At 38.6% G+C, this 27,327-nt stretch overlaps 1 protein-coding gene across 2 annotated transcripts in view; it reads right to left on the reverse strand.

The window, feature by feature from the left end:
- The window catches only part of LOC127429476 (ankyrin repeat domain-containing protein 13B-like), a 35,679-nt gene that overhangs the window by 5,829 nt on the left and 2,523 nt on the right, over positions 1-27,327 (reverse strand). Inside the window, exons 2-14 of one of the 2 annotated variants that reach the window (XM_051678482.1) lie at positions 17,418-17,553; positions 17,215-17,339; positions 13,487-13,532; positions 12,681-12,824; positions 11,221-11,452; positions 10,945-11,011; positions 9,530-9,611; positions 8,883-8,947; positions 5,131-5,267; positions 4,773-4,930; positions 4,431-4,607; positions 3,986-4,149; positions 1,942-2,018 (exon numbers count right to left, since the gene is read on the reverse strand). In XM_051678482.1, the coding sequence (XP_051534442.1) occupies positions 1,942-2,018; positions 3,986-4,149; positions 4,431-4,607; positions 4,773-4,930; positions 5,131-5,267; positions 8,883-8,947; positions 9,530-9,611; positions 10,945-11,011; positions 11,221-11,452; positions 12,681-12,824; positions 13,487-13,532; positions 17,215-17,339; positions 17,418-17,553 (1,610 nt within the window). Of the gene's footprint in view, positions 1-1,934; positions 2,019-3,985; positions 4,150-4,430; positions 4,608-4,772; positions 4,931-5,130; positions 5,268-8,882; positions 8,948-9,529; positions 9,612-10,944; positions 11,012-11,220; positions 11,453-12,680; positions 12,825-13,486; positions 13,533-17,214; positions 17,340-17,417; positions 17,554-27,327 lie in introns of both variants that reach the window. The other variant, XM_051678483.1, reaches the window with a different exon arrangement.

Below are 27,327 nucleotides of genomic sequence, written 5' to 3' on the forward strand. Positions count from 1 at the left end.
AAAATCACCAACTGTGTGAAAAATAAAGAAATGTTGAGGATTTAATGCAAGTTATTCTTTGTAGGCAGCATTTGTGAAAAAATGTTGATTACCACAAGAGGTGGTATTTGATAGGTATCGCGATTCTTGACACTTTTGGTCAATAGCGATATATATCACAATCAGTGTTGGGTGCAATCTGATTAAAAAGTAACTTTTAAGTTTAAAAAAGTAGTGTAACTACATTTTAAATTCATGTAATCAGATTACTTTGAATTTTAAGTTAATTACAGTGCAATTATTCAAGTTACACATTTCTAAACTAACATTTTTGTAGCATACATTTAAACATGAATTATGCTCATATATTCATCTGTTTGCATTTCTGTGACAGCTGAGGAGTTGCGAGTCATTGTAAACGAGAAATACGTGGTGTTTAGTGTATGACTTACATGCGACAATGAACGAGGAAGAAATATAGACATTATTTTGAATTTGTTGAGCGGAAAAACAAAAGCAGTACTTTTTTTTAGAGTAATTTACCCAACAATGATCACAATAGACAAAGACTTTCCAAAGATTGGAAAATAATTAAAGTAATTTAAAAGTAAATAATTAAATCTGCAAATAATCTGATATATCGATCGGCAACCTCTAATTACCACAAAATAATTTTGGCTCATCAAAAATAGGCACTTACAATGGTAGTAAATGGGGCAATGTTACAAACATTACAATACACCATATTGAAAGTTTCCAAAGTATAGCCACAAGACTAAATCATTAGATGTGTTTATATTTGACTAGTGTGTCATAGAATACCTTACTAACCATGTCTACGCAAACTTACAGTATATCCAATACTCCTCCTATAGTATAGTATAGTATAGCATAGAGTAGTATACATGCAAGGATAAACAAAAATAAATCCTCGTAGAACAGTATTCCTACCACAAACATGATAATTTAGGGGCTGTTCAGCGTTCCGAATGCATTCTTTTACTAAAAAAAGCTAAACGCAGTGCAGTTGAACACAAGTGTCTCGAAACGCATTTTTAAAAGTTGAAGTTCTTCTTCTTCTACTTTCCTTTGCTGGGAATACAGTATTCCCAATACTCTCAATAAAGTTATTTCCAATGCTACTCGTATAGTACAGTATAGTGTAGTACAGTATAGTGTGGTATATATGCAATGATAAACGAAAATTCATCTGCCCAGAATAGTATTCCCACCATAATCATGATGATTTAGGGTCCATGGATTTAGGGGCAGTTCTTTACAGAGTGAACGCACTTTTGCACTAAAAAGCTAGACGTAGAGCTATAGAACGCGGGTGTCTTGAGATGCATTTTTAAAGCTGTAGTTTGTTTAAACTTGACATGGGTTCAAAATAAATAAATAACGCAGCGCTCGTGTGAGATAATGTTGACAAAACAGTTCGTACAAGGCGTAACGGTCAAAGACATCCATCTTATAAAGAAAAACAGTTGAAAAACCGTGTAGAAGGACGCAAGGAAGAATTTGGTGTGAATGGCCCCTTACACTTCAGTTAAAATAATTCCATCGTAAGTAATGCTGAATAAGATTGTAAGAAAGTGTTTCACTCTTGCATTATCTAGTCTATTTAAACTTCAAGTCTGTAAATAACTGAATCAGTGGAAATAGATGTTCTGGCCTGTGCTAACAATTAAACCTTTAAGAATAATGACGTTAAGGGACTGCTTCTCATTCTCATTCAGCAGACCGCTTTAATGCTTTAATGCAGCATGAAGAGCAAACAGAGGTGAGGAAAGAGAGATAAAAACCCCGGAGAATTTCTATGAGCTTCACAGAGTACTGTATTGACAGTCAAGCCTGTGTCAATAGCTCCAGTAAATGTGATGAGAGCGTGATGCTGTCCCTGCCTATTGTGGGTGAGATCAAACAACAGGAAACAGCAAAAGCGGAATACTGACTGCAGACCTTTCGAGGCGGCTGGGGTCACAGGACAGAGTGTGTGTTCCCGGCTTACTGTTGGTCAAAGCCTCCCAGATTGTCACCTATGAAGGAAGGAGAGAGGGTGAGAATAGTTTTTGAATGAATCTAAGACTGTGTCCAGGTGCGACACAATAAAGCAACAAGGGATAAATCGTATCTCTTACACGTTGATCTGAGTTTGATCTGAGTTTATGTCCTAGCAAGCTAGCATGGGACCATGGCAGTATTAAGAGGAGATGGACCGCTTGTAAAAAAAAATACAATTTGAGTGATTGTAACGCTAAATATGGCAGTTGTAGGAATGGAAGTCCCACTTTTAAAAACTGGATATTCTGGAATGACCTCACAGTATGGCTATCATGATTGTTCTTCATTTAAAGTGCCCTCAAAAGGCATCATTTATTACCAGAATCACGCTCCACATAGTTGTTTGTGTAGAGGGCAACAGTCTGGTTCTGGAAGTAAATCCCATTCATTTTTTCCATAGGCAAATACATTTTTAAAGACAACTAAAAAACCTTAAAGACTGAACTACCATGAACTCTGAGGTTGTTAATCAATGGTATGTGCTTTTGTTAAAGGCATCAGTCCATGTTATTTCATCTTAATCTAAAAATAAATCATGTTCAATAGCACAATGTCTGATAAAGAACAACACTACCCATGATCCTGAAGGGAAACAATCCGATCAGAGAATCACAACTAACAAAGAGCGCCTAATGATCCCAACAGCGACTGTCCACCTACTTCCAGAACCAAGTGGCTGTCGTGCTCTGTTAAACATCAAATATTTTCTGATTGCCTGTGATTTTGTCGCACATAATTTTCCACTTTATTTCCAGTTGCATCACACCTGGTTAGGGCACAATATTATAATGTGCAGTTTGTAGACACCTATGTGTGTCTGTTACATGTCTGGATCTGACCCAAGGTTATTATCGTTAATTATGAAAACTATAGTGAAAAATATTTTAGTTCACTGAAATAAAAATAAAAATAGGAGTTTTAAAAAAAACAGAAACTAAACTAAAATTATAAAAGTGCACTACAATATGAACGAAAACTAAAGAGAATCACGGAGAGAATTACTTTAGTTTTCATATTTTCAATCATTGTTGGATGATCTTATTTATATAATCTCTCAAGCCTGATTTCTCTGTGTTTTCCTCAAAAAGAGCCGGCGAGCGTCTTTTGATTGACATGTATAAACAACCACAGTTCGCCAGCATATGTGATACTTACAGGCACGTGAAAATGGGGCAAATAATGGCGCTGCTGTCACAAAGACCACACAAAATAAATTGAAGCCTCATTGAGTTGACTTCAAACAAAACTTCTGAATTTACTGAATTCCATAAGCTTTGGTAACTGGCAAATAAGCGACTCGTTGTTCTCCGGTTAGTTGTTCTCTTTTAACTTTTATGGTATTATTCTGAGCTAAGTAGTTTCTGATTAAATGTCATCACAGGCAGATACTATTGATAACACTTTACAATAAGGTCCTTTATGCTTACATTATTAAATGCATTAGATATCATGAATTAACAAGGAACCATATTTATATAGCATTTTTTTTTTTTTTTGGTCAGTTAATTTATACATTTACAATCGTTTATTGTAGTTCATGTTAGTTCACTATGCATTAAATAATGTTAACAGATACCATGTATTAAACTTTTAATGTTTATAATATGCTAGTATATGAAGGAATTAACATTAACCAAGATTAATAAGTGTAAATGATGTTCGTTGTTAGTTTAAGTTAACCAGTGTAGTTAAATAAGATTAACAAATACAACCTTATTGTAAAGTGTTACAGATAATATTTTGTGGTGTTACAATAGTTGAAAACTAAAACTATACTAAAACTCGATAAAAATGGCTATTTTCCAAAAATACAAACCAAATAAAAACTATTTATGCACCATTAAAACTAACTAAAACTAACTGAAATTCAAACCCATAACACAAAACGAAATAAAAATAAAAACTAGTGAAAATTTCAAAATTATAATAACCCTGGCCTGACCTGGTCGTACTCTGATCCAGCTTCTATAAGACTCTGCTGTATGGCGTACTGTAACAGATCATCTTCCTCTTCTCTCATGTTTTGCCTCTGGTTTCCTCCTAACATGCTGTAGCCCCGTGGAGCTTCAAACACACATGGTGGGATCTCTCCTCCACGACATGAGTCTGAATAACACACACACACACACACACACACACTAGGTTTACATGTGGAGGTTTTAGTGTCAGATGTATTGACAAACTGATATGAAAGAGTTACATTAGCATTGCAGGCAGCACATTAAAGAATGCAATCATTAAACATTTATCCAGTTAATTAATCTCTGGCCATTAAATATGGCAAGTGCTTTATCTGAACATTGTATTACTTTGTAACACCATACTTCTTCTTAAATGACTTCTAGTGATCACATTTGCCTGAAAGCAAAAAGCAGGTTGATTCCTACTTGTGGAACTAGAGCTGGACACGCTGGAAGAGTCACTGCCTGGAGACGGGGTCTCTGTCCTGGGACTGTCCTTCTGTCCGTCCCCCTCAGCATCCACCCGAGGCAAACCGCCCTCCTCACAGCCATTCAGGTTCCCAAAGGTTATACGTGCATTCAGGATGTGATAGATGGGAATTTCTGTGGTAAGATATCATTGCTATCATTGCATTAGTGTGACATTGTAAAATGTGTGTGTGGATCACGTTTTTCCTACATTGTGAGGACCACAAAGATATTAAAAACTCACATTTCAGACATTCTGTGGATCAGCCAACAGAATGTCTGAAAGCTTACCTAGCTTACCTATCTTGACAGGGAATCCAGGGGGCAGGCGTAATGTGATGAAGTCCCTAAGCTTAGCAAACAGGGCATTGGTGATGGCCATGAGGTCGATGATAGGAGCCACCTGCTCCGCCAAAGATAACGGGTGTGATTCACACAGCCAAAGCTTAGCTTTGAACCTGGGAAAACACACACACACACACACACATTAGACACCTATATGACTTCATACAATGCTTGGCAGGTTTGTTTGATACAGATGTCAGTCTGTATTCAGGAAACAAGAGAGCAGCGAAATCTTGGAAAATAGTAATTTTGGGGTTCAAAATCTACGGTGTCAACAACACAAAATAAAAGAAGTTTTGGACTGAAGCACTACCTTTGTGTTTTGGTGGTGAGGTGACTGGGCTGGCCGATGTCTCTTTGACTCTGACTCAGGTTTGGGTTAAAGTACTCCTCAGCCGTCAGGGCAGAAGGGTTTGTTGCAGGGAAAGATATTTGTGTCACCAGAGTGTGCTATAACACAAAAACACTTCCCTTGAGGCTACAGAAATTGCATTAAACACTAGAAAGACATCTAAAAGACATCTCATTTTTGTTCGTGTCATTTTGGACTTACTATAACACACAGATACACTTCCCTTGAGGCTACAGAAATTGCATTAACACTAGAAAGACATCTAAAAGACATCTAATTTTTGTTCGTGTCATCTTGGACTTACAGTGACGTCTAGTGGTGTGATGCAGCATCATTCAAAATCAATAGTTTTCAGCTGTAGATGCCATTATAGGAATTCACTATTTAAAATCAGCTATGACTAATTTAATCCAAGAGTGAAATGTCCAGTAACAAGACGGTTACTGAGATTAAGTGAGGAGTATTCAACTGGTGTGATTCTAACATGGCTACCCCCATCAGAATCAGAATCAGCTTTATTGCCAAGTATGCTTACACATACAAGGAATTTGTCTTGGTGACAGGAGCTTCCAGTGTACAACAATACAAAAACAGCAGCAAGACATAGATAATAATAAAAAATAAAAAATACAACTAATTATACACATACGTACAGACACACACATACATACATACACACATACACATGGGTAGTGCAAATCTAATACAATCTGTTATGTACAGTGCAAATTTTTTTTTTTTTTTTTTTTGCAATAGAGTCAATGTGGGTCTCCCTCTTCAGGTCCTGTGAGATGGTAGTGCCCAGGACCCTTAATAACTCCACTGCTACCACAGTGCTGTTTAGAATGGTGAGGGGGGGTCAGTGTTGGGGTGTTTCTCCTAAAGTCCACAATGATCTCCACCGTTTTGAGTGTGTTCAGCTCAAGGTTGTTTTGACTGCACCAGACAGACAGCTGTTCAATCTCCCTTCTGTATGCAGACTCATTGTCATCTCGGATGAGGCCGATGACAGTGGTGTCATCTGCAAACTTCAGGAGCTTGACAGAGGGGTCCTTGGAGATGCAGTCATTGGTGTAGAGGGAGAAGAGTAGTGGGGAGAGCACACATCCCTGGGGGGCACCAGTGCTGATTGTAAAGGTGCTGGAAGTGAGTTTCCCTTGTCTCACAAGCTGCTGCCTGTCCGTCAGAAAGCTGGTAATCCACTGACAGATAGACATGGGAACAGAGAGTTGGTGTAGTTTATTCTGGAGTATAGCTGGGATGATGGTGATGAAAGCTGAACTGAAGTCCACAAAAAGGATCCTTGCATATGTCCCTGGTCTGTCCAGATGTTGCAGGATATGATGCAATACTATGTTGACTGCATCATCCACAGACCTGTTTGCTCGATAAGCAAATTGAAGGGGATCTAGAAAGGGTCCAGTGATGTTCTTCAGGTGGGCCAACACCAGTCTCTCAAATGATTTCATGACCACAGACGTCAGGGCGACAGGTCTGTAGTCATTAAGTCCTGTGATTTTTGGTTTCTTTGGGACAGGAATAATGATTGAGCGTTTGAAGCAGCATGGGACTTCACACTGCTCCAGTGATCTATTGAAGATCTGTGTGAAGATGGGGGCCAGCTGGTTAGCACAGGATCGAAGACACGCTGGTGAGACGCCATCTGGGCCTGAAGACTTCCTTGTCTTTTGTTTCCGAAAGATGTGGCTCACTTCATCTTCACAGATCTTAAGTGCAGGAGGTGTTGGTGTATGTGTGGGTGTCGGGTGTGACATTGGGCCTTTCAAATCTGCAGTAGAACACATTCAGGTCATCAGCCAGTTGTTGGTTCCCTACAGGGTTGGGGGTAGGAGTCCTGTAATTTGTGAGTTGTTTCATGCCACTCCACACTGATGCAGGGTCGTTAGCTGAAAATTTGTTTTTCAGCTTCTCAGAGTATCTTCTTTTAGCCACTCTGATTTCCCTGTTCAGTGTGTTCCTGGCCTGATTGTACAAGACTTTATCCCCACCCCTGTAAGCATCCTCTTTGGCCTGATGAAGCTGCCTGAGCTCTGCTGTAAACCACGGTTTGTCATTGTTGAACTTTAAATAAGTCCTAGTAGGAATGCACATATCCTCACAGAAACTGATATATGACGTAACAGTATCTGTGAGCTCATCCAGGTCTGTGGCTGCAGCCTCAAAAACACTCCAATCCGTGCAATCGAGGCAGACTTGTAGTTCCCGCTCTGCTTCATTGGTCCATCTCTTTACAGTCCTTACTACTGGCTTGGTTGATTTTAATTTCTGCCTGTACGTTGGAAGAAGATGAACCAGACAGTGATCAGAGAGTCCCAAAGCTGCTCTAGGGACAGAGCAATATGCATCCTTTATTGTTGTGTAACAATGATCCAGTATATTCCTGTCTCTGGTGGGGCATGTGATGTGCTGTTTGTATTTGGGCAGTTCACGTGTGAGATTTGCTTTGTTAAAATCCCCAAGAATAATAATAACTGAGTCCGGGTATTGTTGTTCTGTGTCTGTGATTTGATCAGCCAGCTGTTGCAGCGCCACATTCAAACACGAGTTTGGCGCGATATACACACTCACCAGATTAAGTAGTAGAAAGGCTTACAGTTAATAAAGAGTGCTTCCAAATTAGGACAGCACATCCTCTTTAACGTTGTTACATCTGTACACCAACTTTCACTGATATAAAAGGATGTTCCACCGTCTCTCGTTTTCCCTGTTAACTCTGCGATGCGATCCGCTCTGAACAGCTGAAAGCCCGACATATGTAACGCGCTGTCCAGAATGGCTTCACTCAGCCAGGTTTCTGTGAAGCACAAGGCAGCAGAGGTTGAAATGTCCTTGTTTGTGTGGGTGAGGAGATGTAGTTCGTCCGTTTTGTTAGGAAGAGAGCGGAGATTCGCTAAGTGAATACTCGGCAGCGCTGTTCAAAATCCGTGCCGACAGAGTTTGACCAGTGCACCGGCTCGTCTTCCTTGCCTGTGTCTCTTGAACAGCAGAGCTGCGCCTCCAACTAAAATGTCTAGCAAAAGTCTGAATATTCGAAAACCGGGAAAAGACTGTCTGGTACTTGCTGTCAAATGTTCAGCAGTTCGTCTCTGTTAAAACTGACTGGAAAAAGATTACTAAACACAGGACAAACAAACAAAAACAACAAAAGGACAGGAGCACTCCACACCGAGGCAGCCATCCACGGCGCCATCCTGATGATAATCCCAATGAGGACACCCCTGCCCCATGTAGAATAAAAAAGCTTTTATATGGTTACTGATGTGACTAGAGTCCTCATCTCATTTGAGTGGTCATGATTTTATACATATGTTTTAAAATTACAATTCATTTCTTTAGGAGTAAAACTTTTTTAATGAGGAAAAAATTACTGAGTGCACCTTTAAATTTACAGACCTTCTCCTCTGGACAAAACTGACCAAATACTGTATATTCATGACTCATTTTGCACTACACAGATTTTTGTCCAGTTAATTGCTCTCTACAATGAGAATGTCCCTCCCACTAATACAACCTGCAATGTAACTAAAGTCATTGGCTATCTAAAAAAGGGACGAACCCTTTCATATGTCCCAATATCTTTCAATGGGAAATACGTCAACACAGGAAAGAAAGCTGCACTTTTCATGGGGTCTTTAAATATGTTGGTGGTAAATGTTTTTTTGTTTTTGTGAAAAATTTCTTCATTCACTCACTCCGTTGTTTTGGCCCACATGCTGCTCAGCGATACCCAGGAAGGACTGCAGAGGTGTCTTACCACCTGAAATAAAAACACAACACAAAGCAGGTCACATTATAGTAGGCGAGCACAATCCAAAGGATCTGTATTACATCACCACAACGGCAGACAAGACAGAGATGCTGTTTGTAAGGGAAAAACGTGAGTGGGCACTGAAATCTTGAATCATCATATTCATTATGAAATGCCCAACAAAGCAGACACTCTCATTTTGGTTTATAAGGAATTTATATAACATGGAAAAAAATAGCTTTTGCATAAGATTACTGGCTTGCAATTCTGAAAATATTCTTAAATGTAAAATAAATGATTAAGCTAAGATAAAGTTGGCAAGAACACCCACCCACTCATGGGAATCCATACCATAGTTACCCATTCATTTCTATGAGAAATGCTCAAAAGTTTTGGCTATTTGTTTAAAGAAAAATTTTAAATAAAGCAAAAAATATAATAAAATAGAACAGTTACTTAAAAATACATGAGTAACTATGGTGACATGATTTGTTTTCCCCCCACACTAAACCATGGCCTCAACTGATCGCCAACTCTATAGATTTGAGAAGGTAAGGCAAGGTTAGGACTGTATTTTAGGATCAAACACACCTTTCTGTTTTGTTTTGTGCTGGTCAGTGAGATGGTCAGTGCGTGTTCGTGTGATCAGCTCTACGTTAGAGGCACAGTAAACCTGAAACAAAGACAGTGTCCAACAATATGAGCCTCATCATGCACTCTATCTCTCTCATTTTAAATTTTTGTTTGTTTCTGTTAATCTGCACTGCAAAGCCCTGAATGAAAACAATGTAATACTGTACATCCTTCATTGCAGAAGGGAAATACTGTTCTTGGACTTGACACTTCTACTTGTGGGTAAAAACTGAGGCAGCGGGGTTTGACAGTGCAAGAATATAACTAGCATTTGCCAAGTGAAAATTACAGCACGCAAGTGTGGAAAATTATTTTATTTTATTTATTTATTAATTATTTGGGCACACAGGTGAGAGTGACTTTTGATACCTGAATAAAGCTCATGAAATTATATAATAGTTACAGAATAAAAACTTCACAATGCATCTAACACCCAATCTACATGACACGGCATGCTCCATAGTGTAGCTTGGCTGGTTAAAATGGGAGCAACTTGTTTTGTCTGGCTCATTTCCAGTTTAGATTAAATGTAACCGCAAATTATTTCAAAGTGCAATCAGCTGCTTTACGTTACTTTCCATTCAGGATGAAAGCACACAAAAGTCTGCAACTGTAACAACATGCAAAATTAAGGCACAAGTGTTTGAATATTAATTGGGTCATGCACATGTTGCCTGGTAACCTTCAGGAGCGTCTAGTCAAGTATCTTAATTAATATGCATGAGCCAAGCTTTCAACTATAGTAGGATTTGTAAATTTGCCAGCTGATTACTGGACACTTCTACCAGTAAACCAAGGACTATGTCAGGGTTAATGAAAAAAGATTTGTCAACTAAGGTGATTAATTTCCTTCGTCATGTATCAAGTACATAATGTATTTCTGAATTCTGTAGTAATTCTTCATTTTCTATATTTCAGTTTTTCTGTGATTGCTTGTGCGTAGTTGTATTGTGTGACGCACTGAAGCTGAAGTGTGTAATTTCTGCGCCCCTAGCGTCACCAAATGGAATTGCAAAAAAAAATGATTGTTTTCCAACACAGTCCTCCTGTCTGATATTGGTCAGACAAACAGATAGTCCCAAACTTACACCACTGGTTGAGCCAATGTTGCTGTATCGGGCGATTCGAGATGCTCAAGCAAATGGAGCAATGTTTTGATTGTGCCACAGAGCGACAGCATTTACACTTTGAGGATATAAACCTACAAATGGCTTATTGTGCTGTAAATGACTCTCTGCATATTAAGCTGGGAGACGGAGAAAGTATTATAACATTGAAAGAATTACACATTTCAGCTTTAAAGCTACAGTCTTAAAAAAAAAAAAATGAAAATCCCTAAACAAAAATGTTAAGTATGGAGCCCTGGGCAGTACCTTTGCTTCATACCCGTTCACCACCTCAGTTTTCTCACTTCGCCAGCCAAGAATGCCTGTTTTATTCCTGCAGAGGCACATAACAGGGTGGCCAAAATGCAGAGGTGAGTCCAATATCACACATTTTATGATGGAACTTTGCACAAAAGTGCTGGTTCACACTGTAGGCTTCACAGCCGTGGTGTGACTGAGCAACAGTGAAGGTTTACAATGCCCTTGTTGAAGTTGTTTACAAAATTTTCATTGGCAACAATGACTTGGCAATTACGTGCTCACCTCTCAAAGGAGATGTTCCTGGTGTCGAGCTGTGTGGCCACCACGGGAGCGGATAGACGGGCCGCCACCTGTTCGTCGCTGGGCTGTAGTGCCCCTAACAGGTTCAAAGAGGTAGTGCACACACTGGAAGAGGGGGAAGAGGGCGAGGAAGTGGAGGAAGACTGGCATGGCAGCGTCTCGCAAAACACCAGCTGTCTGTCATGATCCACTTCCATTACCATGGCACTGGAGTCTGAGTGACAGGTGGAGAGAGAGACAAAATGGAAGGGAGCCAATTAGAGATTGTGGGGAAGTGGGACTTGGGTTGTTTTCATGCCAACGACGGCTTGTTTGAAAGAACATTTAACAAGATTTGGCATTGAGAACAAAATAGAAGATCAAACCCACATCTGATTTGGGTCTCATGAAAATATGTCCAGGTCACATTTCACCCAAATTCCAAAGAAAAAATAAGAAATACAATTTTGCAATAAAGAAAATACAACTTTGCATTAAAGGTGCTCTAAGTGATTTTTTCATGGAAAAGTATGCAATAAATGTTCCAACTCCCTTAAAGATATTAATGAAATAAGTATCCTGAGATATTTTACTGGTTTCTGTGACAGCTGTAGACTTTGTAAACAGCAAACAAAAATGTGTCCGTGGACCACTGACAGTGGCGCTTTTCACTTGTCAATCATTTTGCTCGTTCTCATAGTGTTGTGTTTGAAGCAGATCACTGAGGCTATGATTCATAATGTTTGTCAGTTGAGAGCGCTATTGTGCCACTGTTGAATTTGACAGCCACAGGAACAAACAATGCTGCTCTTTTGCTCTGTTTTGGTCTCAAAATTATCTTTGGAGGACGTGGTTTTGGAATGAAGGAGCGTGGCTAATTCAACAGCTCAGTCAAGTGAAAGCTTCATAATGCTAAAATCGTTACAGCACCTTTAAGCTATTTTAGGGTAATTAAGATATTTTGCATTGTGACATTATTTTCCTGATAATTAAGCACACTTCCTGCCCTAATTCTCATTGCAGTAATGCATCTAGACATTTACATTTTTTTTAGAATTCGTATTATTCTCAATGGTGATTCTCATTACTGTCAAACAGAAAAAAAAAAAACGAAAAAAAAAAAACATTTATAATAATTTAATTAAATATAATATATTTTTTAAATTTAAATCAGCATTAATTAAAGGCAGTTAAACAAATGCTACCAAAACATAAAAATACTTTACAATTTAAATAATGTTATTTATTGTATATTTTATGTATAATTAAAATATATAATAATTAAATCTTACATTTTTTCGCATTCAATTTGTCATGAAAATAATTTAACAATTCAAAAACATTTAAGCAGGATATAATTTCTTATTTTTTTCTTTTGATTTTGGGGTAAAATAAGACTGGACATGTTCATTCATCATTAAAGGTAATAAAGTAGAGAAAAATACAGGCCACCACACACTCACCTTCACCCCTGAATATGAAGCTGCGATTGCCTCTCTGCCAGGTCATTTGCTCAAATCCCATAAGCGTCGTATCCACGCGCAGGCACTGACCACTTTTCCAAACCCGATAAGTGTCACTCGGACAGATACGAGACACTAATGGAACTGAAAAAGAAAGAAAGTGTTCAATAACAGAACACTATAGGGGAAGTAAAAATCCCATTCATTTTCTCAATAGAGAATTTGATTTTAGCGATAAATCTTTTCAAGACAGACACCCCATGAGCTCTGAGATTGATAAACAATGCTGTATGCTTCAGTAGATGTCTCAAGTCAGTGTGATTTTAAATTAATTTTTAAACAAATGTGCTTAATAACCGAATTCTCAGAACCAAATACATATGACTCCTTTAGAGAGCTCCACCAATCAGAAAAGTCAATGTTACCATGGAAACAGTGAGGTGAGTAAATGTTGACAGAATTTTCATCCTTTAAGTATATAGTCTTGTCCCTTTGTTGTTGCTGTTGTTGTTGTTTTCAAATTTTTGCACTTTTTGCTTTATATCAAAGTTTGTAATGTAGTGAATCATCTCGGAGCTGGTTCGTTTGATTCATGGCTTAGATTTCTTTATTAAAGAATAAAAAATCCCTATGAAGAAAATAAAAGGGAAAAATACATCCAGAATCAAGCCTGTTGAAAAAGTGTGCGGTTACTGTTGCGCACCATACTGAATACAGAGGGGGGATACGGAACTGGAAAGGGGAAGTCCCTGTACAAACATACTATAAAGTCTAATTTAGACATCCTTACAGCACGTATGACCTACCCCAGCTCGTAAACTCCCATTTCATCTCCACATAAAAGTCTTGCGCCTGAAAGAGAGAGAGAGAAGGTTTGAGTGAATGTGAGTGTAAAGTAGGAGGGAGAGAGAGATGGATCACTCTGAGGGAAAAGACATGAATAATAAAACTCGTGGAGAGATGAAGACTAGGGAGAATGAGAGAGTTCGCACATCCATCATAAACAAAAGGAAAAGAGTCATGTTGGCGCCCAGGGTAGAAGAAAGCAGGCAAAGAAAGAAAAGGAGAGGTCTCATGAACAAAGAATGACATAGACCTAAAGGTTAGAGGTGAGGTAAAATTTGATATTTAAAAGTATCACAATATTTTACCTTACAATACTGTATATGAAACATAGAAAGCAATATTTCAAAATACGGAGTGACTATTTGCACTAGGTGTAAATACACCCACCACACAGCGTGGCTATTTGCACTCAAATAATCTGGTGGAAACAATGAAATTTAAGACAAACTGGGCCCTCCAGTGTTGCTTCAATGCCGTGGTGTGATGAGATGCTATGGATGTGTTTTTTTTTTCTTTTGCTCCAGTTTTTCCCATCCTGTTTCCTGTCTCCACTCTTAATATTTCCTTTAATACTACTTATAGTAATAAATTAAAATTAATATTAAAGGGATAGTTCACCCAAAAATGAAAATTCTCTCATAATTCAGGTGTGTATGACATTCTTTCTACTGCTGAACAAATCTGAAGAAATATAGAAAAATAGCTCAGTAGGTCCTTAAAGTGGATGGTGATTCGACTTTTGAAGCTCCAAAAATCACAGACAGTCAGCATAAACGTCATACATACGACTCCAGCGGTTAAATTAATGTCTTCTAAATCGACATGATCACGTTTGGTGAGAAAAAGATCAATATTTAAGTACAGTACTTTTTAACTATAAATTATCACTTCCAGTAATCTTCACGAGAGCGCTGAGTTCACCTGGTCTCTCGTGTGACGTATTTGCGTTGCCATGTTACAGATGTAATCTCACGTTCTTTCAGTTAAGACATCCAGGATAAGCACACAAATGTACTATTGTGAGTAAAGAAACAGATACAAATATATATCTAAACCAAAACCAACTACGTTTCTGTGCAGCTTTCCTCCTACTCAGTTGTAAACAGCATTGCGTCAGTTCTCGCGTCTCACATGCCAACGTGATTACGTCACACATGCATACTGCTGCTGACCGGAAGCAATTGTTTATAGTTAAAAAGTACTTCAATATTTATCTTTTTCGCACCAAAAGTGATCGTGTCACTTTATGAAACATTAATTTAACCGCTTGAGTTGTATGGATGACATTTATGCTGACTCTCTGTTCTTTTTGGAGCTTCAAAGGTCTGATCACAGTCCACTTGCATTTCAAGGACCTACTGAGCTGAGATATTTTACAATTTTTCTTCAAATGTGTTCTGCTGAATAAAGAAAGTCATACACACCTGGGATATCATGAGGGTGAGTAAATAATGAGAGAATTTTTTGGGTGAACTAACCCTTTAAGGTTGATTTTCTTGCAGTGATTAGGTCATGGTGAAGGTTGGGGAGTTGAGAGAAAGGTTTCAGCTGGGTAAAATGTACCATGGATTTACTATAGTAGTATTGTAGAAACCATGTTTTTTGGCAGAAGCTATGGTTTTAATGCAGTTAACCATGGTGTTACTACAGTAATATAGCGTTAATAGCAGTGGCGGGCCGTGCATTTAAAATCTAGGCCTTCGGTGTGATTCATGCCATTAAGAAAAAACAATTTCACAATGAGTAAGACACCCCGTGCCTTTGGGCATCATATATTATGTTGCAGCTATCTAGTAATACCAACTGACATTTTAAAAACACGTCCATGCACGAAAGCCAGAACTTGAAATGACACTTAATGCTCAAGCAAGCCTAATTTTAACTGCAGCATGACTGTTTTGTGAAATGAACGTCTCCCGCAGAGACATTCAAAAATCATAATTTTTCATAAGAATCTTCCAAGGAGGTCTATAATTCCTGGAAAAATCAATCTAATAATATTTGCGATTTAAATGTTGCTTGCAATACATTTGGTTTCGTCAGGGTACATGGTAAAGCTGCGTTCCATTCAAGTTGGATGTGGGATATTCCTACTTAATATCTCCGACCATCAATGCATTCCATTCCCTGATATTCAGAACTGCAATGCTCCCGTTAGCTTAGCAGGGGTTTGCCTCTCATTAGAGATGTCTCCTAGCAACCCAACTAATAAACATTGCTGCAGCGCTAGCATTTGTGCTTCAGGTGTACGATTATCAAAAGAGATTATAATTTACCATGTTTTATACACCTGTTTCTGCAGGTGTTTGTTAAACAAGCTTTAATATCATGTAATGTGGAAACAAACTCATTTATCGATATTACTTAATAAAGTGAATGTTTATCACTTACTTTGTATAGCTCCCTGAGTGTTGACATGTTTGTGTGACATCATGCCCCTGCATCTCGGCGAAATCGGAGTTGAGAATTTCTGCATAAGCCTACAAGTTGTAATTCTGACTTTAAGATGCATTCCACTGCACTTTTCCTAGTAGGAAGCTGGAAAATCCGACTTTCCGAGTTGAATGGAACACAGCACTACTTTTCAAAACTTGATCCAGCAGCCTAATTTACACTTAGAAAACTCCTGATGTTACTATAACAATGCAAAAAGCACTTACCAATTTACTTGAAGTGAAAATCAGTCCTCCTTTCCTGTTTAATAAATTAAGCAATCACACGGTCATGCAGAACATCTCGTGTTTGTAAATCCATAAGGATCTCTTTCTCAATGGTGATAGCGGCAGTGACAGCCGACTGTCAGTAAGATCTCACGCTTTTCGCTCTTGAATTACGTACATCACTTAAAGCATGATTGCGTCACTCAAGGCCAGCTAGAAGGCCTCGACTGGGACATATCCTAAAGATCACACCCACCAAGAACAAATAAATCAATCTGATTGGCTGATGAATCTGACAATCTGACTTTAGTTGCTCATTCATTTGCACTGTTGAGGGATTCTGTGAAAATTCTGAAGGCCTGACGGTGTGGAGCTCAAACTCACGCGCTGCTTCCGGCATGCGATTTGTGAAACAATTGTCAAACTTTGCTTGTAAGCATCAAGGAATAAATTCTGACTGGATAAACTTTTAATTGTTCTCTATTTGTTTGTAGACTAATTAAGAGTGGAAAGCGATTAAAAATACATAGGCAAAAAGATGATTGAGAATGAAAGGATGAAAAATATTTAATTATTTGGCATGTTAGGGGGTGGGTATGCTATTCCCTCACAAGGTTTTTTTTTTTTTTTTTTTTTTTTTTTGTGACGTGCCTCTACGATGAACTACAGCAAGATGTTCACAACTTTTTTTTGCACAAAGCACCAAACTCCAATGAAGATGAATGAGAAACAAGCAAGTAAAAGATCGCAATATACTATATCCCAGATTTAAATCAGCATACACTAAACAACAAGAATCATGATATATAATCACCAAGTCCATGCTGATCCCCACCCTACTAGAGGTTACCTATAAACCTGGGTGTGAACAATATATTTTTGTATCTGTATCTAGTAGAATGAAGGGCTCAGGTGTGCGGCAACAGGTGGTTGTTAAGCTGCTGTTTGTTATGCTGGTGGGTGAGCTCATTGCTTGTTGTTTTGTCATTAGCTGGCTCAGAGTTTATTAAGACACATCTGTTGCTGACCTGCCGGAGTCTCTCCAGTAGGCGCGGAATCCCTGCCAGACGCTTAGCGGTGCGCTGGTAGTCACGGTAACGCAGCACCAGGCGTACCAACTCTGGGTCACGTGTGCTGATGGCTTCCTGCAACACTGAGAGAGAGAGGGTGTAAAGTGAGGTTTAATGTGACCCCAGAGTGCAATGGAACTGGAGCATTTACGCTGTATTACCTGTCCAACCATTTCTGTTTTCTTTGCTGACATCAGCTCCATGCTGGAGTAACAGACGGGCGCAATCTAGGTGGCCCAACGTCACGGCCAGGTGGAGAGGAGTCCGACCACGTGGGTCCAACACTTCTAAATCTACCTGTAGTGAGAGAGAGATTTTTAGATTTCATTTTATAGAAAATATTGTCAAACACAAATTTTTTGCCTTCCAACAGATTAATACAGAGGTCTGTCAGGGATGTGGCCTGGTGGTTAGCACCAGACATGTTGAGCCTTATTGCTAATGCTGCAGGTTCAAATCCAGTCTGTGTTTTGTGCTTGTATCATTCCAAACATGACCAAACAGATAAAACTGGAAGGAGAAAAATGGAGATGGAGAGAAAGACAACATAGGGGGAAAAAAATTAACTGCAGTCTATATATAAGATGTAACAAGAAATCAGGGGTAAGGAAGAAAGAAAGAACATAGGCACAATTTACCCACATAAGCATCAGCTGAAGGTAAAAGGAAAAGATGGCAGAAGTGAAAAAGTGTTATGGAAGATAGAAGTGACAGGCGATAATTAAGGCATCACACCAGAACATGACACAGAGCACACTCACATGGTGAGAAATACTTCCACACTCAAACTGAGAGCTGTGCTAAGCACACTGTGATTTCTTACTTATGAAAACCAGCATTGTGCCATACTGTTTCTCCAGTTTCTCACCCAAGCAATTTCTCTATCTCTGTGCAGCGTTATCATTATTGAAAACTAAAACAAAAAATAAATCAATGGACATGTAGTAACTAAAATACATTTTCATGACTACAAAGTTAAAATAAAAATCACCATGAATTAATTTGAGTTTTAGATAAAGTATATTATAAAATGTTAAACCTTGATAACCAATCTTTATAAACCATTAAACATGAATATGCCATTAGACAAAACAATATCCAACTAAAACCAACCAGACTAATCTCACTGTGAATTCAGTGACAGTAGGTCAAAAGTTCTGCTGCTAAATTCGCTCTGTGCTTACTAAAATTCGAACCACTGCCTCCAGTGGCCGAACCTGGAAGTGTTGTTGAACATGTGGGCACACGTGAGCTCCAGTTTATGGCTGAAATGTCCACAGACTGGCACCATTCCGAGTTCTATTTTTTGTTGTAAATGATGTTATACAGTCATCAAGAACCTTAAACCCAAACCTTCAACCTACACTACCGGTCAAAAGTTTTGAAACACTTGACTGAAATGTTTCTCATGATCTTACAAATCTTTTGATCTGAAGGCGTATGCTTAAATGTTTGAAATTAGTTTTGTAGACAAAAATATAATTGTGCCACCATATTAATTTATTTCATTATAAAACTAAAATTTAATTTAAAAAAAAAATTTTTGAAATGGATGACATGGACCAAATAATAAAGAAAAGCAGCCAATAAGTGCCCAACATAGATGGGAACTCCTTCAATACTGTTTAAAAAGCATCCCAGGGTGATACCTCAAGTAGTTGGTTGAGAAAATGTCAAGAGTACATTTGACAAAGACTACTTTGAAGATACTAAAATATAACATAGTTTTGATTTATTTTGGATTTTGTTTAGTCACATCATAATTCCCATAGTTCCATTTATGTTATTCCATAGTTTTGATGACTTTACTATTATTCTAAATGTGAAAAAAAATTATAATAAAGAATGTGTAAGTGTTTCAAAACTTTTGACCGGTAGTGTAATTGTCAGACAACCTTAAACCTATTTGTCAGTGGAGTAAACATTTAATTTTAGAGCGACAATACAACTTCAGAATACGCTCATCAATGTTTAAGTGAACGTGAATACTTCCTGGTTTGCATGGGACCAGAACACGTTTCGGAGGTTGTTCACGCAAAGTGTTATCAGTAAGGCCTGAGGGAAAGGTGTACACATTTTAATTGATGCAAACATATCTGATGGAAGATGGCGCTTGTCAGTAATTTGGAAGAATTGGGTCGATTTCAGGGTACATCTACATTTGGAAGCTACATGTCGATTTTTCATGTGATCATGCTGAGCCAACAGTCATTGAGTGAAAACTAATGAAAACTAATCTAAATTGGAAGGACAAACTGAAAAAAAAGAAAAAAGAATAGAAATAAAAGCTAAATTCAAAATTCAAAACTAAAATAACCTTATCTCTCTGTCCCTTTTAAGCAAGTTAGCTCTGTTATCAATGGTCATGAGCGCTTTGAAAGAGTTTATGATTCTCCTTATGGGGGGCATCATTTTGTAATGGAATCACCGCTCACTGTCATCCAAGAGCAAACAAACAACCTCTGCATTCACCTCCATACACAAACACACATTTCAGTTAATGTGTATAATACTATAGATGCAGTATGACCCCATTAATCATTATTTGATGAGTTGGCTTGCTGTGGTTGTGTCCATATTTTTAAGCGTACCCTTCGAAATCAAGGTCATGACAGACAGCACGGGCAGTGCATGGTAATTTGTGTATGTAGAGCAGCGATGAATGTTGGGACAGCTTTATTTAGAGACTTGTATATGAGCCATGTTTGCTGTTTTTAACGATGCATTTCAGATGGGCTTGTGGTAATGGAAACATATTATTACCCAAGGGCTTAACTTGTGCTGTGAGAGCTGCTTTTGGAGCTCTGTACTGTATGGTTAGTTATCTGGGTGCACACATACACTTTAAAGTGTGTACATGTGCATGTATTTCCATGTGTGTACACTGCTACCTTTGCGCCCATATAATTTAATAGATTTGACAAACAATGTTTCAACCACAAAGGTCTTCGTCAGGCAATAAGAACATCAAGTGTTAAAGGATTATATGTAAACAATAAATACTCACACCTAACAATAAGTGTGGATACCAGACAAGACATGACGATTTCCATAATCATTTACAAACAATCAATCATTTAGACATAACTTTTCAAGCAGATTAGACATAGGCTACAGGACCAAGCAATTTATGATTAAGAGTAAACAAATGTAGAACACACCAAAATTACAGTTTGTTAATATCACCTCCTCTCCTAGGTATCTTAACTTGTTTGATCCCTAAGTATCGAAGTGTCGACCAATTATGTTTAAAATGATTGAAGTGAACAGCAATTGGATTCTTTTGGTTATGCAGCAGTGTGTTACTTCTATGTTCGTCAATCCGTTGTGTTTAACCTACGTAAGCCAAACCGCAAGGACACTTTATCATGTAGATAACATTTTTAGTATTACATAAAATGACTTTCATTTTTAATTGTTGTTCTGAATGGGGACGACTAAAAAAGAAAAGGACATTTGGTTGTAAAATTGCATTGTGCACAGAAAGAAAGGAATGTCTTGGACATTCAGGAGCTTGGTCAGCTCTGACAACAGTCTGCTGTATGTTTGGCGCACGCGTGTCTACTATTCATGGAAGTTCCTTGCAGATTTGACTAATTTCACACACTAATTGTTTAACTGTTACCACAGATATATTGTAGTAACAATAACTGTTCTAACTATGGTATTTTGGGGGAAAACTCTAGTTACCATGGTACATTTTGTAAGTGACCTTGAGCAGTGAGGATCGGGTTACAAAAAAATAAGAATATTTTTTTGTAACACCTACACATTACAGTTATCTTGTAACACCTACACATTACAGTTATCTTGTAACACCTACACATTACAGTTATCTTGCTGTAACTGACTGGAACTTATCAAACCCTCCTACACTGAATCTCACCGATAGCCCAGAAACAAGGCAACATGCTTCCTTGCTAACATGCATGCACTAACTCAAATTCATGTTCATGTCAATTTCTGGGTTTGAAACGCAGAAGTAAACTACAGCGGGGTAAACTTTTAGGTGCATAGGAGACCACAGCAAATATTATTTTTGCATTCCCATTTGCATCAACAGCAAAAAAAAAAATAAATAAATAAATAAATAATACAGGTGCATCTCAATAAATTAGAATGTCGTGGAAAAGTTCATTTATTTCAGTAATTCAACTCAAATTGTGAAACTTGTGTATTAAATAAATTCAATGCACACAGACTGAAGTAGTTTAAGTCTTTGGTTCTTTTAATTGTGATGATTTTGGCTCACATTTAACAAAAACCCACCAATTCACTATCTCAAAAAATTAGAATATGGTGACATGCCAATCAGCTAATCAACTCAAAACACCTGGAAAGGTTTCCTGAGCCTTCAAAATGGTCTCTCAGTTTGGTTCACTAGGCTACACAATCATGGGGAAGACTGCTGATCTGACAGTTGTCCAGAAGACAATCATTGACACCCTTCACAAGGAGGGTAAGCCACAAACATTCATTGCCAAAGAAGCTGGCTGTTCACAGAGTGCTGTATCCAAGCATGTTAACAGAAAGTTGAGTGGAAGGAAAAAGTGTGGAAGAAAAAGATGCACAACCAACCGAGAGAACCGCAGCCTTATGAGGATTGTCAAGCAAAATCGATTCAAGAATTTGGGTGAACTTCACAAGGAATGGACTGAGGCTGGGGTCAAGGCATCAAGAGCCACCACACACAGACATGTCAAGGAATTTGGCTACAGTTGTCGTATTCCTCTTGTTAAGCCACTCCTGAACCACAGACAACGTCAGAGGCATCTTACCTGGGCTAAGGAGAAGAAGAACTGGACTGTTGCCCAGTGGTCCAAAGTCCTCTTTTCAGATGAGAGCAAGTTTTGTATTTCATTTGGAAACCAAGGTCCTAGAGTCTGGAGGAAGGGTGGAGAAGCTCATAGCCCAAGTTGCTTGAAGTCCAGTGTTAAGTTTCCACAGTCTGTGATGATTTGGGGTGCAATGTCATCTGCTGGTGTTGGTCCATTGTGTTTTTTGAAAACCAAAATCATTGCACCCGTTTACCAAGACATTTTGGAGCACTTCATGCTTCCTTCTGCTGACAAGCTTTTTAAAGATGCTGATTTCATTTTCCAGCAGGATTTGGCACCTGCCCACACTGCCAAAAGCACCAAAAGTTGGTTAAATGACCATGGTGTTGGTGTGCTTGACTGGCCAGTAAACTCACCAGACCTGAACCCCATAGAGAATCTATGGGGTATTGTCAAGAGGAAAATGAGAAACAAGAGACCAAAAAATGCAGATGAGCTGAAGGCCACTGTCAAAGAAACCTGGGCTTCCATACCACCACAGCAGTGCCACAAACTGATCACCTCCATGCCACGCCGAATTGAGGCAGTAATTAAAGCAAAAGGAGCCCCTACCAAGTATTGAGTACATATACAGTAAATGAACATACTTTCCAGAAGGCCAACAATTCACTAAAAATGTTTTTTTTATTGGTCTTATGATGTATTCTAATTTGTTGAGATAGTGAATTGGTGGGTTTTTGTTAAATGTGAGCCAAAATCATCACAATTAAAAGAACCAAAGACTTAAACTACTTCAGTCTGTGTGCATTGAATTTATTTAATACACGAGTTTCACAATTTGAGTTGAATTACTGAAATAAATGAACTTTTCCACGACATTCTAATTTATTGAGATGCACCTGTAATAATCCACTTATTTCCACGACTTTCCAAAAGAGGAAAAACAAAATACAGAGGGAGATGGATTATGAAATTTAGACTAAAGTCACTCCCTCAGCAGCTATATTTGAAATCCCATCAGGGTAATATAACACAAAGAATGATATATTTACAGTAAATAAATAATAAAAAGTTTGCTAGATTTATTGTGCTAAATTCAACATCCAGCCCCTCCACATTGAAACTGAAAATATTACATCATCCAGGGTCTTTCCCCACATTTTAAGCGTGTTTGATTTTCCACATAACTGTCCATTCTATCTCTTCTTTCTCTTTTTCTCAGTTGTGGGACTGCTGGAGACTGCATTATTGATAGTCATCTCTGCCTGATGCATCTGCTCTTGCACTCTCTCTGCCTTGGCTAATGTTCTCTGGCAGCTACTTAAAGCAACATCAATCTTTCATTGGAAGTCCAAACTGTGCATGTGGGAGGCAAGCAAATGAAAATCATATGTGTGTGGGGTGGAGGGGGGTGCATATCACAGCATGCGATAGATTCTGCTGAATGGTTGCACAGTCTGTCCTGTGTAGCCATATGCATAAAGATGTCCATACGTATGCACAATCTGTTCTGCACATACAGTAAATGGAATCATGTGTCTCTGCTATCACTTAAATGCAGCATAGGGCCGTCTGTTTGCAGATATAAATTGAAGAACCGAATCAATGCACAGAAGCACTTAAACACTGCGATGTAGCAGAAGAATTAAATGAATTGCAGAGACAAGGTGAGAACCCAGGAGAGCAGTGAAAAAGAACTTACAGATTCTTTAAATAAGTCTGCAGGCAGACAGACACACTGCTGCTGGAAGTGAGGGAAGGCGTGAGAGAAGAGGAGAGAAATACAGGTGCTTTTTCGACTTTTTATGCTTCTATTGTGTCACAAGAGGTTGACACACACCCACGGTGCCAATCGTATTCTGGAGATCGGCCTCAGAGACTCGGCTATAAGGGCTGAGGCGACCGCCTCTTAGTGTGGGAGGCAGAAACCAATAGAGCTTGCTCTATGCAGACACCAAAACTCAAGAGTAGCCCTGTTGCAAATGTCACAGCAACAATTACTTTTGAACTAAATGTCAGGATAATTGCATTACCACCTAAATGGGGGGAAAATACAGCTGAAACAGTATAGTAGATGCAGACTGTATTGTAGTTCAAGTGTATAATTTTTGCGCCACTAACATCACCAGACGGAATTGCTAAAATAAGAATTGCTTTCAAACAGGTTTAACAAATACTCCCCCACCATCTGCCATTGGTTAGGCAAAAAGATAGCCCTACCCTAAAACTCACACCATTGGTTGGTTAGTTCAGGATGCTTTATAAAATAGGGCAATGTTTTGATAGTGCCACAGAGCCACAGTGTTAACATTTTTCGGGGAAATCAACCTGCAAAAATAGCTTACTTACAGTTGTCTCTGCATATTAATCTTGGATAGAGAAAAGCATTTTAATCTAGAAAAAATACACTTTCAGTAGGGATGCACCTATGCAAAAAAATGTTTTATTTAGAACAACATCTGTGGATGCCGATACACTTTGGTGGTTCTGGTTTTATACTACCTTGTTTCAAATCAATGATAGTTAAAGGTGCACTCAGTAACTTTTTGCTTGTGTCATCTTGAAATTACAGTGACACCTAGTGGTGTGGATGCAGCATCATCCAAAATCAACAGTTTTCTTTCACAGATGTCATTGTAGAAATTCATTATTCACAATTTGCCATGAATAATTTAATCCAAGAGTGAAAGTGTCCAATAACAAGACGGTTACTGAGATTAAGTGAGTATTATTCAGCTGGTCATGTGATTCTAAAATGGCAGCCCCCATGAGAGCGCCCCTACCCCATGTAGAATAAAACAGCTTTTATATGGTTACTGATATGACTAGAGTCCTCATCTCATGTGAGTGTTCATGATTTTATACATATGTTTCAAAATAAAAAAATCATTTAAAACTTTTTTTAATGGGGGAAAAATGAGTGCACCTTTAATTACACAACTTTATTCTCTATGTAACTGAAATGAAGCAGCCATTGCTTTAGCTTTTAATAAAAACTCACCATATTCCTTGATTTGTCAGCTTTAAGGTGAGTATTCAAATTAATTTTAAAAGTTTTAACCATTACAGAGTAATTCCATACATCAGACATTTTCTTTCACATATAGTAAGAGTTGTAGGCTAATTTGCCCGACTGTGTTTTTCTGCCCCCTTTTGATGGACAAATAATCTGCCCTAATCATGGCTGTTTTTTAAACAATTGGTTGATGTCTGGTAGTGCAGACAGGGCCGTAACCACCATAGGGGAACATGTCCCCCCCAATATTTATAATAGTGTTCTCCTGATATGAGTTTTTTCCATGGTTCATTTTTCAATTATTACATTTGGTCCGTTCCCCCATTCCTGAATATGTGGTTACATCCTTGAGTGCAGATAATTGCTTATGTCGGCCGATACAGATTATTGGCTGATTCATCTGTGCATTTCTACTTTTCAGCTTCATAGAGATGCGGCTCTATTTCATACTCTAAAAATCATTGTTCGATGTGACGGTCCATCCTGTTCATGGTCTATCCTGGATCTCCCAGCTAGCAATCCGATCATCCTGGTGATAACATGTCCTTTTCTTTACTCCGGTAAATGCCACGGAATTGGCGGGTTGAGATAAGAAGAAGAGGAAGTGACTTGAAGGAGGACACTCTTTCCATGTTTAAAAGGAGAATACAAAACACGGACACACTTTAGTGTTCTCCTCTATATGGTTTTTGTTGGTCATGACCTCACGTTGACATATTTTTGCATAGCCAAATTCGAATAGTGGAACAAGTTTATTGGAAAAAACAACATCTATGCAAATCAGGTAGATGGCTTGTGCTGATGAAATAGTGCCTTGTAGTATCCTTTAGTAGGCAAATGCAGGACAGTACAAATGCCTACACTATGGTTATGATGGATGGATATAGGTGAGGATGCTTATATGTGTGTTGTTTGCGTGCCTGTGTGTTTGCTTGTGTGCCTAGTTATCATTTGATAGCAAATTCAGACCATAAAGCCGTAATAAAATCAGATACGATCCTCAAAGTACCTTTCATTTCCTTATTATCAATTCGGCAACCCACAGTATCACCACATATTGCTATTGCCTTCTCAAACATAGAAATCTCAGCAATCTACAAGCTCAGTCTTCCACTGTCCTTGTCAGTCAGTTAAAAGCTTTCCATAAGTTAACCAAATCTCAGCAACCCCCTCCCCATCGCCTGTCCCCTGTGACAATGTGATGCTTCAATTGGGTTACGGCACACCAAGGGTGGGGAGCAGAAGGATGGACCATTGAAGAAAAGAGGTAGTTTATCAAACAGAGACTGAACAGATGTGAGGAAGACAGAAAATGTGCTGATGGAGAGACACAGGAAAAGAAATTGCTGCGTTAATGTTGCGTATTTGCTGATGCACCGCTGACTTCACATAAAAACAATACAAATCTACATACTGCTCAACATTTTCTCTTCGCTTTAGACTCTGGTCTGGACATACATCAGCCAGCAATGCTACTGTCTCCCGATCTCTCTTTCAATCACCCGCTCTATCCATTCCCTGTTTATTTCTCCATTCACTCTCTCAATTTCCTCCCTCTGCTCCTCTGAGCTGTCATCTGTCCACTCCCTCCCCCATGACTGTTTTATGGCACTGTCAAGACAAACTGCGAATTGAGCTTCTTTTCCTTCAGTATCATCTTTTTCCTTCTTCACAGGAAAAGGAGGATCTCTCGCTCATCGCCAGGCCCACACGGAACCTGTGTGCGTGCAGAATTCTACAGAAAGTTTGGCAGAACCATTTATTGTGAAAAATTATATTTTATTTAACAATCTTACGGTGAGGTCAATCCCAACTGCCAGTTTTTTGTTTTGTTTTTTTACAGTAAATGTATCATGATTTTTTTGTATTTCGTGTATATTTAAATCCATTCTGCAGAATTTACCCAAGAAGTGAAGAAAAAAAAAGGTCAACCAATTCCAACTGGGCCTGCTCATCGCTATTCATGTCCAACCCTCTCCTTCATCCGGATGGCTTATGTTCCACCCCTTTGTTCTTACACTGACACCTAACATCTATCCCATAATCCTGTGTGCTGGTGCGGCAACTTTTCCCCTTGTCAGCGCGACATTTATTGGAACTCACAAAGAGCAAGCATGACAGTATTCATACTCCCTCTTCGTGCCTTGTGCTGTCCCCGAAGGAGCCCGGTTTGACTCATTCAGCAACACCCTACCAGCACGATCCTCAATCTCCATAGCTCGCACACCATGCCAAGTGTGGTTAGATTATTCTGTCAGTGGACTGTAAATCAGATAA

This window comes from Myxocyprinus asiaticus, chromosome 39 (genome assembly GCF_019703515.2).
Source record: "Myxocyprinus asiaticus isolate MX2 ecotype Aquarium Trade chromosome 39, UBuf_Myxa_2, whole genome shotgun sequence".
Lineage (NCBI taxonomy): Eukaryota > Metazoa > Chordata > Actinopteri > Cypriniformes > Catostomidae > Myxocyprinus > Myxocyprinus asiaticus.